Source organism: Condylostylus longicornis, unplaced genomic scaffold (genome assembly GCF_029603195.1).
Source record: "Condylostylus longicornis isolate FDR11 unplaced genomic scaffold, ASM2960319v2 ptg000003l, whole genome shotgun sequence".
NCBI classification, from domain to species: Eukaryota; Metazoa; Arthropoda; class Insecta; order Diptera; family Dolichopodidae; genus Condylostylus; species Condylostylus longicornis.
In genome coordinates this window covers 3,410,782-3,425,427 of record NW_026577972.1, presented here as the reverse complement: position 1 = coordinate 3,425,427, position 14,646 = coordinate 3,410,782, and the positions used below count along the sequence as shown (strand labels likewise).

General features: G+C 30.1%; 1 protein-coding gene across 1 annotated transcript; it reads right to left on the bottom strand.

The window, feature by feature from the left end:
• Positions 1 to 11,043: 11,043 nt before the first annotated feature.
• Positions 11,044 to 12,080, bottom strand: LOC129607394 (uncharacterized). The gene is made up of 2 exons (XM_055518391.1): positions 12,074 to 12,080; positions 11,044 to 11,543 (listed from the first exon to the last, which is right to left on the bottom strand). Exons 1-2 carry the CDS (start codon positions 12,078 to 12,080, stop codon positions 11,044 to 11,046), a joined length of 507 nt encoding a protein of 168 aa, XP_055374366.1.
• Between the last annotated feature and the right edge of the window lie 2,566 nt (positions 12,081 to 14,646).

The following is a 14,646-nucleotide window of genomic DNA, read 5'->3' as shown; positions in this document are numbered from 1 at the left end:
TAAATTTTATAAAATAAATAAATTTTAAATAAAATAATTAAAAAAAATTATCAATAATTAAATGAATAATTGTAAGAATCGAAAAAAATAAAAATTTTCAAATAAGTGAAACAATTAAATAAAATTTTCAAATAAGTGAAACAATTATATAAAAAGGGAAGAAAACTGAACAGTTATTTTTAATTTGTTTCAATTAATATTTAATATTTAAATATTTACTATTTTACAGGAAAATAAAAAATTTTTTGTTATTTCTTATTTTTGTATCAAATAATTTTGTCAAAATAATAAGAAATTTAATTAGCAATTTATAGAATTGTTTGTAAGTTTGAATAAAATATTTTGAAAAACGACAAGCAAAATTTTGTAAAGGAAAAAATAAGCTAAAAATTTTAAATCAAACCTAACGGTGTGTGGCATATTCCTAACAAAATTCCTTCAAAATCTCCTTACTAAACTCTTACACATACACAGAAATTTATTACAACAAAATCTTAAAGTATTTTAAGCTGAAAGTAGTTATTAAAATAGAGTTATAGGCTTTCTTTGAATTTCTAATAACCAATTCTCCGTTAAGCCTTTGATTATTTTGTCCTTAATTTTTAACACTTTAGGCCGTCTTCTAACATAAAATATCGAAATCTCTTCTATATTCCCTTGAAAGTATCTGATATGGAATCAAGACCTTCAACTTCATTTGTAGTGACATCCACTCCTTAAAATTTAGGCCCAGAATTAAGTCGCATAGGGCATCATGTAGAATTTAATAAGGAGCCCCGAATTGTGAAACAAAATGAACCGGAACATGTGCTCGATGGGCAAGGCGCAAATATCTCTGAATCTATTAGAGAACATGAAGCACGAAGAATTTATAGGGAAGAGTGTAACAATATTTCTTTTTTTTTTGTATTCTAAAAAAAATTAAACCCCACTAAATTGGCGAAAGATGGTTGAATGTTTAAATTTGCACTATTCTGACAATAGGGATATCGAAACACTGGAGAACCAACTTACAGGTTTGAGCAAAAACTTTATGAAAATTTATTAGGCCAATATGATAAATTAAAAATGGAGTTTGATAAACTTAAAGACTCTATATGTGGGTCTAACATTAATGACAAAAATGACTTCATTGATTATGTTGAAATATTAAAACAAAAAAATAAAGAAAAAAAAAACAATACTAATAAATAGAAAGAAAAAATACACCACAAACTAATAAATCTAAAATGCCACCTATAAATTTGTATAATACAGAAGTATTATTTTTGAAAAAATCTATTAAAAATGATTTAAAAATTAACAATTTCCTCGTTAAAGAATTAAACAATAACCACGCGGTAATCTATACTAAAAACTTAGATGATTAAAAAAATTTGTGACCTGCTTTCCAAAGCAGAGACAAACTATTATACATACACACCTAAAGAAATAAAAAAAGTAACACTTGTTCTTAAAGGTATTAGTAACAATTACAGTTGCGATGAGATTCTAAATTGCTTAAAAGCTAAAGAAAAAAAGAGCATAACATTTGACTAAGTTACCCAATTAACAACTAAAAGATCAATTGAACAGAATATTAATTTGCCGTACTATATTGTTCAAGCATCGCCAAATAGTTCAGTAAACGACATTAAAAATATTAAAGAAATCGGTCATAGTATTGTTACATGGGAAAATATCAAGAGAAAATCTATACAGCAGTGTACTAGATGCCAAAGGTTTTCGCATACAGCATCTAATTGTCACATGGACTATAGATGCGTTAAATGCGGAGAAAGTCACAAAACTAGAGAATGTAAAATTAGGAGTGAAGATGGGAGAGACAAATTATATTGAACACTATGTAAGCAACATGGCCATCCAGCATCTTACAAAAATTGTCAAGAGTACAAGAGACGAATGCAAATCAAAGAAGAATTGAAAATTAAATTAAAACAAAACATTACTCAGAGACATATGAGTTATAATAACTATGTACAAACAGGTATATCTTTTTCTGATGCATTAAGAAACAATAATATGTATACTAACAATACTAACAACAATGGTAATGCAATTAGATCTAACAATAATAACAATAATAATAATAATAATAATAATATAGATAATAATAATTCTGTTAACAAAATACTTGAAGAATTACGAAACATTCAGCAAAAATTCAATAAAATTGAGAAACAATTGGGGGATCATTCAGTAATGATTACTCAAATTATTGACATGTATGGAATATCACCTAACTATCAGTAATGATAGATGCAAGTATAGATCCTCATAGAGTAAATTTGATTTCAATTAACGTGAATTCATTAGTACGAGTATCCTATAGTAAAAGATATTCTTTAATACATTTTTTAGAAGAAGAAAATCCTGATATTGTGTGTTTGAACGAGGCTAAATTAAACTCAAAACATTACTTAGAAATAGAAAATTATAACTTTATAAGGAGAGATCGCAGAAATGAATTAAATGGAGGAGGTACAGGTATATGTATTAAAAAAGGTTTAGCCTATGAAATTGTCTCAAATTCAGTATTTGATAGTTACCAATGTGTGGAACCTTGTATCACAAAATTAAAAATAGGAAACAAAAAATTTTTATATGTTATAGCTATTTATGCCCCTAGTGGTTCTGATAATAAATTTATTGACGAATTAGAGAATTTATTTATAACACTTAATTTAAATAATTTGAACAATTATTACATCATTGCTGGTGATTTAAACGCTAAACATTCGTCTTGGCGTAATGAAAATATCAATAACAGGGGAACAAAACTGTGCAGGTGGCTGATTTCAAATAATATTACCTGTAAATGTACACTTTTTCATTCAGATACACCAACATTTCCAAGGTCGGGTGCTTTTATAGATTTAATTCTCGCGGATGTTAGATTAAATTCATTAAATACAAATACAAATAACCATATGACAGCGATCATAATGCTACCGGTTTCGAATTTAATATAGAAATACAGGGTGTCCAAGATAGTATTAATAACAAATATTGTTACCACAAAACCAATTGGGAAAAATTGCGTCAAAAATTAGACAATAATTTCGAGCTTGAGTACTCAAATAGTATAAATAAAATACAAGATAATACCAATATTAATATTCCGAATATAAATAGGCATCTCCTAGAAATTGAACAAGTAATAATTAAAAAGCTATGGTAGAAGTGATCCCTGTATCAAAAAAAATAAATTATTTAAAAAATCTTGAGTCTGCGAAATTGAAAAAATTATGTAAAATGAAAAATAAACTAATAAACGTCATACACAGAATTTACAGCCAAAGGCTTGACTTTACATCTTATGACATAATCTTGTTAAAAAGTCTATTACGAAACATAAAATGTCTCATTAAAGAACAAATAAACATAGAAGTAGATAAGTACTGGACAAACAAAATGCAGAAAATACAACCTAATAACCAAAATATGATTCCTGAAATTAAAAAATTTTTTATGCTAGACAAGACCAAAATGCAATTTGCTGAACCAGTGCAATACAGATATTAATACACTTAAAAAAATAATGCAAATAAATATATATTCAACACACCAGTAGATATTTATAAGATTTTAAGGACTGATTTAGAGAATACACAAAAAATGTAATTACAGATAGTAATAATTTTCATACGACAGTTAGGGAAAGAATCACACAGTTTAAAGAAAGCAAAATTAGAAAACAAAATAATGAAATTACCCTGTGTAACTTTAGCGAAACAAATAAATCATCAAGCGAAAATAATAATAGCTTTTTTATAACAATCTCAGACTTAAATTTAAAGTTTAAAAACCTTAGGAATACCACTTCGGCAGGTGTAGATGAATTACCTAATACTCGTATAGTATTAAAAAACTTGAGTTCGAACATTATATCACAATATGTTATCTAATTCAATAATGCATTAAACTACTGCTATTTCCCATCTATATGAAAAAAAGCTAAAGTTGTGATGCTAAAGAAATCAGGAAAGGATCCTAAGGATGTAGATGGTTACAGACCTATAAGTCTGCTTCCTAACATAAGTAAAGTGTATGAAGCAATAATTAATGACAAAATAGTAGAATTTGTTGAAGAAAAGCAGCTTATTCCTGAAAACCAGTTTGGATTTAGGTACAAGCATAGTACAGTCCATGCTATCACAAAATTGACCTCAGGTATTTGTTGGTTCATAAATAAAAAATTTGGTATAGGAGCATGTATGATAGATTTTGAAAAGGCTTTTAACGATATTTGGACGGAGGGATTAGTCTATAAATTAATAATATATGAGTTTCCCGAGCAATTAATAAGTATAATTATGGATATGATAACTCACGAATTTATAATAGCCAATGATTCAAATCTATGTAGACAGGTCTTTGAGATTGAAAATGGGCTTCAACAGGGTACTATAAACTCTCCTATTTTATTCTCAATTTACATAATCGAATTACTAGAAAAGTTACGACGAGCAAAAGGAAATAGTTATTCGCTAGCATTTGCAGACGACATAATAATTTATTCAGCAGATAGTACAGTAGAAAAAATACAAAGTAAAGTTCAAAAAATGTTTAATCTAACAAGGGATTATAGTAAAGTATGGGCTTTAAAGATTAATTTTAATAAATACGAAACAATACTGTTTCGCAACACCACAGACAGAGTGAATTCCAATATAAAAAAAAAAACCTGGAAAAATTTCAAAATAAAAGTAAATGACAATAATTTCTTAAAAATAAAAAAGTAATTAAATATTTAGGAGTTTACATACACAGAAACCTTAACTATGTTCTATACGTAAAAAAAATTATAGAAAAAGCAAATAAGGCATTCATGGCGTCGAGACGTTTGTTTTATAATAAAAAGGCTAGCAATAGGGTAAAAGTGATTTCATATCTTGCGCTCATTAGACCAGTGATGTCATATGTTATACCAATTTGGTATAATGTGAGTAGAAATCTAATGGAAAAACTTAGATTATTCGAGCGAAAATGTATTAGAGTTTGTATGGGTTTGAATCGAAAACCAGAAACGGAACATCAGCACTACTATTCTAATAAATACATTTATAAGATAACAAACATCAATAGAATAAATAATTTCTTAATTAAATTAATTAGAAAGCATTTCGACAGGGCACTGAAAACTCATGAAAACGGTCTAATATCAAATATATTTTACCAAAACGATGAGTACATTAAAAAAGTTTAATATCGGACTTCATCGCACCCGAACATTTTATATACTTAGATAGTAAAGGTTATATCTAGGATATCATTATAATAGACGGGCCACATGTAAAAGTATAAATTACGACCCATCCTATTTGAGTGATGGTAATTTGAAGTTCAATACGAGTATACCAATTAGGGATATTTTCATTAATAGAAATTACTGGTGATTAGAACAATAATATTAATTACTGAAATACCGGGTGCAAAGTACTTCAGGTATTTCTTCAATAGTATTAAGTTTAGTTATAGCCTAGAATAAGTTAGCCTAGTTTAAAATTAAGTTTTATTTCATAATAACAGAATTGATTTTAGGTTTAGGACACAATTTTTCCTAAAAATAATAGTAAAAAATGTATATATTTAAACAATATAAAAAAAAATATTTTTTGTTAGCAATAAGTTAAAAACAAAACTAACTACAAAAAACCGCTGGTTTTTAAGTTAGTTAACCAAATTTAAATTAATAATTTTTTGAAACTTTTTTGTTATTGTAAAAAAACAAGAGAAAGAAAAATAATTAAATAAATAAAGTTTGAAAAAAAAAAGAACAGGTTTAAGCCAGGGAAATAGCTCCATACAGGAATTACATATGTTAGTATATCAGCACCTGACGCTTATTCTCGAGAAGCTTGGCTGCATGGATGTATCGCAGGAGGTATATTCAACGATGGCAAAGCTGTATAGAAATAAGGCACTCGATACATTCATTCGCAGACTAAAGGTTGATTTACCTAAATTGTTGGAGTGAGGGAACCACAAGATCTGCCCCAAGCACTCCAATGACGAGCAAGAATAATAACCCAAATCATCAAAAAAATAATGAATTAACTGGGGTATCCGTTTCTAATACACATCTTCATAAAAATAATTCAAACTTTCGGAAATACAATTTTACACAACCAAGTCCTGCCAGACAACATAGATAACCGGCATAGCAACTTAAGGAACAATATAGAAATAATTTTAGATACGGCCAGCGGGAGAATGATCATTTCCCTAATTCCTGGAGACATCAAAGACCTTATGCTCAACATATCAATTCACAATTACAAAATACGATTAATCCGTCCCAACTGCAACTCAAAAACGAACCCGCCGGCTCTAAACAATTTAGAACTCACCAGAATGCTAACGATTACCAAAACCGAAACTTTGGTGGTAAAAGATCATTTCCAAATCAACAGCAGGGAGAAAATAAAACATAGCAGAGGGTTAACTACATCCAACCTTCTGGGACGTGTGCTTGCGCGAATAAACAAATCTATTAGAAAATAACAATAAGCAAACTGTTATAAATACTACTTTCAAAGATAGGCTCAACAACCTAACACAAATTACGAACAAAATCATAGAAAAAATAAAAATCTCAATATACGATAACACAACTACTCTTTTCATACAAAAACTACAATACAAAATAAAACTAATTAAAGAAGAGATATTTAACCTCAAATGTGCCATACACTGGGCAAAAAATAATATTATTAATCCTACCTTATTATCGAGAGCTGAGATTAACACTCTCAGTCAGATATTGAATAATCAGCAATTTCCTTATAATAATGCGGAAGAAGCGCTTGATCTAGCTAACATAAAAGTAATTACAAATGGAACCTGCTTATTCTATCTTCTAGAAATTCCCCTAACAAATCCAAATATTTATAAGAATGTATTAATAAAACCAATAAAATTAAAAAATAACAAAATTGTAGAAATTAACTATAAAGAACTATTATTAAATAAAGAACATCTGTATGGAATTGTAGGTTTTTGTAAAATAATAAATAATATAAAAATATGTAAAAAAACATCAAATTGTAAACGATAACTCTACTTGCATTAGAAATTTAATAGAAGGAAGAAATAATCGATATAGAAATAATCGATAATGGAATGATACTTCTGAACCAGTTTAATGGTAATATAACATCAAGTAGGGGAGCGATTGCACTTAAAGGGGAGCTATTTAATCAAATTCCATAACGATACAATAAAAATCAATAATGAGACACTTAGATGCCAGGAAATAGCAGCACACAAAGTTTGGCCACCAATTTTACAACCCGAAGTAACTGAAGATAAATTACATCAATAACTTTCCTTGGAACTATTGCAAGAAATTCACATTAATAACACGAAGGAAATCGAAATACTGAAGGAAGGAAGGTTTACTGAGCTGATGTTAAACTATAGTCCATCCATTGTAGGTGCAATAGTGATGCTATTCGTGATGATGCTTCTCAATAGAAAACATCGAGCAAAACTTGTAATTAACAACACTTCTGTGGAAAATACAAAAAACAAGAAAGGCAAAGGAAAAGAAGAAATAGAGCTTACAAATCAGAATATGGAAGAGAATATTACACCAGTACTTCCAAGATCTAGCTCAAGCATCCCAAGTAAAGAGACGCTGTTCAAAACAGCTACTCAAACAAGAATTATCACCATAGTTAGCCAAATGAGGACATTTGGTCCTAAGAGGGGAGGAATTAACGTTGCACATTATTTCATTAATAAAAATTGAAATTTTATAAATTTGATTATTAATATTTGATAATTGGAAGTGATAACTAATAAAATTTTTGTTTGTAAAATTAAACTAAAATATTGTGTTTTTTTTATTAAAATAAAATAAAGTAATTTTTTCTGATAAAATAGTATTATAAAAGAAGTGAAGGTGAAGGACAAACCCAGGTGGACGCCAGCGAACTTTAATTAATATATCTGTCGCCAGTGTTGATAAAGATTTACAAATATTTAGAGATATGAAAAGCAAATGGATTGATTATCAACAGAGGATGAAAAAAGCAAACAACAAGTTTTTTTTTTTGGTCGACCTTAGCCCAATCGTCTAGATGGTTGAAGTAGCTTTCATTACAACAATAACTTGGTCCAATTTACTGCTTTTGGAAATAGTATTACAAGGATTGTGAAACAACTTTCTCTGTACTATAAAATTGTGCGTGGACTAAGGACAAAAACTAACGCCGTTCTGTTCTACTCTTCTCTTCTTGAATGTGATACTTATGCTCTAATGGAAACTTGTTTATCCCCCTCCATTAATAATCTTCGATTATTTAACTCTTCATTTTCTGTTTTTAGAAAGGACCGACATGGACTTCCCTTGCAGAAACACACACCAAAGGGAGGTGGGGTATTAATCGCCGTTAAAAACTCGTTATCAGTTAGTATTATTGACATTCAAGACTCCGATTATCTTGACATCGTTGCAGTTAAAATTGAGCTGAATTCCAAAACGCTTTTCTTAATTAATTGCTTTTACCGCCTAACTCAAGTACTTTATTTATTTATTTATGTTTAAACATTTATGCTCAAACATTTTACATAACCTAAAATTAAAGAATGAATATACAGATACATATTTTTTAGACAGAACAAATTTTTGACTTAAAAATTAAATTTAAAAATTATACAAAATAAAACTTATTAGTAATAATATTCTATTAAATATGAATATAGACAATGAAAAGCTAAAACAAGAATTTGTTAAAATAAAGCAAAGGGTTATACTAATGTCTTTATATCTAACAAGTCCCAATACTCAATTTTTTTTACGAAATATTACGAATTTTTGGCCTCGTTGTTGGTTTTTTCTTTAAATGCCACTGATCGTGTCATATTTTTTATGATTTTTTTCTTTTTTTTACGTAAAAAAGAGTTTAATATTTTAAAAAATCTCAGGATATTATACACATTTTTTAAAAAGCTTCTCATTCCCAAGAAAGGTAGGAGGAAAGAAAAAATGATAAAAAATTTCAAATTCATATTTCAGTATGGTTTCAAATGTTAATGAGGAAGGATGTATGATTTTTCATGCACATTTTGTATTTCCCAATAAGGCAAGTTGAGTAGTGTCGGCTAACAAAAATGTTATTAAAAGTAATATAGGTTGACACATTTCAACAATTTGAATTATCTCATTTCGGTTATTTATACGTTACTTATAAAATTGTTCCAAATAATTTCAGTTAGTTTTTAAGTTATTAAAAATAAATATGTATGTACCTACTTCCAATAAATTTTTTTTTAAATAATTATTTTAAAACTATTTCAAACATGTTATACTGAGTGCTTCAAAAATTTTGCTGTGCTCTTTTTTCATATTTTATTAGCAGGTAAACAAAAGCAATCTATTTATAAAATGTCCCTGCATGTGTATGTATGACCTATCTTAATTCTAAACGGAAAGAATTTTAAAATACCTGAACAAAAATTTTAAAATACCTGTTATTTTACAGACGGAATTTTTGAGTCATTTGGTAAAATACCATTTATTTCAAAAATAGAAAAATATTCAAATCCGGTCATAAAAATATATGATTGTTTTTTCCAAACATTTTAAATATTTTTTTTTCTTAGGTAATTGATATAAATGATAGTTAGTTTTTAATATTTTTTCAAATAAAAATAGAGGTAAAATTTTGAAGTTTATATAAAATTTGTATTTAACAATTAATATTTGATTATGTTAGATATTATTTTCTAATTCCCTCTTCAAATTTTTTCTTTACTACGTATTTATATCAATATTTAATAATTATCTTTCATTAATTATATTTTCAACTTGACACCACAGGTACTTCCCATATCTTGAGTTAACTTACCCTATGAGAAAAAAAAGCTGTTCACTTAAAAATAATGAAATACTTTCAGTAACATATAAAACGTTGAAGGCGAAGGATGTGCTTGTTGTTTTTCCGCTTTCTTTTAAATTTTAAAATAATTATCAATGAAAATATTAATATATTTTTTTGATTTTTCAAATATGTGTTCTAAATTTTACCTGCTTTATAATAAGTGTGAATTTATTTTAATATTTCTTCTCCAAAAATAGTTACTTCGATTTAAAAAAGGCCATATCAAATAAGGTCGTGCTTTCAAGTTCCTCTCTGAGCATTGGGACTTGTTAGATATAAAGACATTAGTTATACTTAACTATAAATAAATAGAAGCTTTTTCATCGTGTCTTCCTTCAGTGAAAAGTCAAATCTGTGTTTGTGTTTGACAGGTTCATGTTTCCCATAATTGGCCCTATGAAAAGGAACCATGAAAAGATCCTGGGAGCGAGACCTATGGTTGGAATTAATCACAATTTTATTTAAAATGTCGGGGGAGATTAAGTCAGTTTTCATAAGCTGCAAAATGAATAACAAACCCGCGACGTCACGTCTTTTACCCAGTGTGGGTAGGTCAATTAATTTGAGTCTGTGCTCGTAAAGTGGAAGAATGATGGGGTCCTCCCAAGGAAGAAGGCGCAGTGCGAACCTCAAAAAATTTTTTTGAATAGACTCAATCCTAGGGTGACCATACTTGTGAAGCATATTCAAAATCAGGACGGACCAGGCATGTGTAGAGTGATTTTAAGACATAAGGATCATTAAACTCCTTTGACCAGCGTTTAATGAAACCTAACATCGAGCTTGATCTGCTTATGATATGATTATAGTGGTTTATAAATGATAACTTCCTATCGAAGGAAACACCCAGTTACATTATTGAATAAACTCGACTAAGAGCTTGGTCATTCAAAGTATAGTTTGTAAAAGATGACAGTTTTTGCCTAGAGTAGCACATTTGTGCGCATTTACTTACATTGATTTTTAGGTTGTTACTTGAGCACCAGCCATAGAAGCGGTTAAGATCATTCTGAAGACACAACGCATCATTTGTAGAGCTTATTTTTTTTAAAATTTTCATGTTTTCAGCATATATTAACACCTCACTGTGCGTCAGTATGGAAACAACATCATTAATTGAAATTGGGAACAGCAATGGACCTAAGTGACTACCCTAAGGTACACCAGAATTAGACGAAAGAAGCGAGGAAATGGCTAAACGAAAGACGACTCTGTAAGTCCTGCCAGAGAGATATGACTTTATCCATGCTAAGAAGTTGTCAAAGGCTTTGCTAAAGTCTGTGCAAATTACGTCCGTCTGATACCCATTTTCCATATTATTTGAGAAAGCTGTCGTGGCTTCCACTAGATTAGTCACCGTGGATTTCTTTTTGAAGAAGCCATGCTGACACGCACTAATGAATGGCATACAATTCAAATAAATATTGTCATATACCATCAACTCAAAAACCTTAGCAATTGCCGACAGTTTAACTATAGGACGATAGTTTGACACGTCATTTTTATTTTTTTTCTTATGGATTGGCCTAACGAAAGCTTCCTTCCACACGAAAGGGAAAATACCCGAAGAATAAGACTTGGGCGCCAGAGAAAAGCAGAACCTGCTTAAAATAATCTCAGGAACTCCATCTGGTCCAGGATAAGGACTAGAACCTAAATTAGAAAGATATTTTTCAACAGTAAAAGAGTTCGTGGCAAAATTTGTAAAGGTAGTTTTAAGATAGTTATCAATGTGCCGAAAGTTGTCGACATTTAATTGAAAAGATGAAAAAGAGTAAGATTCGGCGAAAAAGGTACGAACAAATTCGGAAATAATTTGGGAATTATTACTTGTATTCCCGCCGAATTTCAAGAAGGTTGGATAACTATCACTTTTCCAAAATTCTCTTATGGTTTATGAACTTCCGAAGACTTTGGGATTACGTATTAAGTTATCTGAAGTTTTATAGATATAGTAGTCGTAACGTTCTTTTGCTGCTAATTTAAATTGATCATACGACAATCGGAAATTATCATAGTCCCTGTCGCCTTTAGTGGAGAGATATTTGCGCCACAGCTTATTCTTTTTGTTGCGAAATACCCTCAACTGTTGTGAAACCATGGAGGGCCAGAGCCAGTATCTTTAGTTTTCAACACTGGAATAATCAATTCAAATGCAGCAAAAATTATTTCGTAAAACTTACCCGTCATAGACAATATCAGTAAAGTTAAATACTGAAGAGAAGTCGTAAGTAGAAAACAAATTAATTCGCCCTTTCAAAATCAAAACGATAGAAAAGGGGCTCGTCAATAGACGGTTGGTTGTCAATGCAATAATAGAAAGATATCGGAGGATGATAGATATCAACGTTAACCAACGGATCCAGGACAGTTATAGGTAAACAATTGTACCAATTGATTGCAATTGACTACGAAAAGCATTTTGGATTTCAGCTCAATTTTAACTTCAATGATTTCAAGGTCATCGGAGTCTTGAATGTCAATAATACTAACTGATAACGAGTTTTTAACGGCAATTAACAGCCCACCTCCCTTTGGTGTGTGTCCCTGCAAGAGAAGTGCATGTCGGTCCTTTCTAAAAACAGAAGAAAAGAGTCGAATAATTCAAGATTATTGATGGAGGGGGACAACCAAGTTTCCGTTAGAACATAAATATCACAGTCAAGAGGAGAAGAGTTAAACAGAACGGTGTTAGTTTTAGTCCTTAGTCCACGGACATTTTGATAGTACAAAGAAAGTTGTTTCACAGTCCTTGTCATACTATTTCCGAAACCAGTTAATTGGACCAAGTTATTGCTGTTACTAAAGTTACTTGAACCATCTAGACGATTGGGCTGAGGTCGTCGGAAGAAAAAAGTTATTGTTTGCTTCCCTAAATGTTTGTAAATTTTTATCGACACTTGCGGCAGATATATTGAAAGAGTCATGAAATTTTTTGAGTAAGCTATATAAAATAGTATAGTCAGAGGGAAGGTCCTCACCTTCAATAAAAACCTTAACACCTGATCTAGTTTTACCATCGTGGTGGACATTCTTCACCGCATCGTGAAGATATCCCAAGTACAATTTAACATTCTCATATACAGCCCGATCTCTGAAGCGAGATAGTACATAAGTACTGTCGCCATCTTCAACGGACCTTTTGGTCATACGAACGATCAGAGTAGTCAGCGGATCTACAAAGTTAGCAGGCGGATGTGTTTGCAGTAAGCGAATATTGGGTAGGTTGTGAGGGTTGGGTATAGACATAGAAAATTGTGTGTTAGCTGTGAATGTTTTACCCTGAATGAAATTTGGGTATTTGGTTCCATTGTCAATATTATTGTTCTTGTTATTATTTGTATTGTCGCTATGGTCTTTTTCACTAATTTCATCGTTATGAATATTATTGCTATGAAGATTTATGTCAGTATTACTATGATTATTATTATTATTATTATTATTATTATTATTATTATTATTATTAATATTATTATTATTATTATTATTATTATTATTATTATTATTATTACTATTGTTATCATTATAATTTTTATCATTACGAGTATTATTGTTAACGTTATAGATGTTGCTATTATTATTACTATTATCGTTGTTATGATTATTATTATTTTTATTATTATTATTATTATTTTTATTATTATTGTTATTATTATTATTATTGTTATCAGCATTGTTACTTTTATTATTACTATTATTTTTAAAATTTTTTATTTTCCCTTTTTTATTACTGTTATTGTTCCCTTTAAGTTCATTGTTACGGGAAAGAACCTGTCTAGTATGCTTGCCTGTGCGAGAAGAATCAGTGCGTGAGGAGTTGCCTTTATTGTTTGTATTTTGGAAATAAACCTGTTTCCTGTTCCTCTTATTATTAAGTGGGTAAGTAAGTATGGGTTTAAGTTTAGAGTGCATTGAAGCATTAGCTTTCTCGTAGCCAACATCAATCCCAATTAAGTCATAATCCTTAAAATACTGAATCATGGTACCCACACGCCAAAACTTACGACCAATTATGTCATCAGCTATTGAAGGAGGTACAGTAACTTTGAAAGACTTGTATTTGGGCTTATATTTTAAGTTATTTAGGGTGATATTAGCTACGGTTACATTATCGCACTTAAATTTTTTACTTAATAACAACTTAAGGCTACTTATTGTGGTGGCCACTGGGAATCTTGAAAAAAAAGGTTCGAACGTCGAGGCGAAGAGTTAAGGGAAGATCTAGCGGCTAGTCGCTTGGAAAGCCTGATGCAATTAGTGCAAGATTTTTCATTTGAGCAATTAGTCTCAGCAACGGCGGACATATTGGAACTTGCAGGAGGCTCAGAACAGGTCAATTCATCCTGCAACGATGCACTATTGCCAATTGTTGGCTTGAAAATAGCAGGCCATGGAGTAACTGTCGATCCCAGAATAGACTCATAGTTCCATGGTTCTTTGATCTGACACCAGGCATCTTTCGTGTTTAAACTTATATAAATCTGGTTAAACTTATATGTCGAAATATGTATCAAGGCTGGCATCTACTTTAACGCATAATTTGTTCACGTCGCCCTTAAGAGAACTAATTGACTCCTTAAGAGACTCCATGCAAGTGCTTTTAGAGTTCATTAGTGTGTGAAGTTTATCATTAAGGGAAAACCCCAGTCTTTTTTGTAACTCCTCTAGATCTACTGACGATGGCTGCTTCTTTCTAGCTAGTTTGCTTAAAGTACATTTCAGGGCTTCGTAATCCTTGGCCATTTCATTGAAGCAT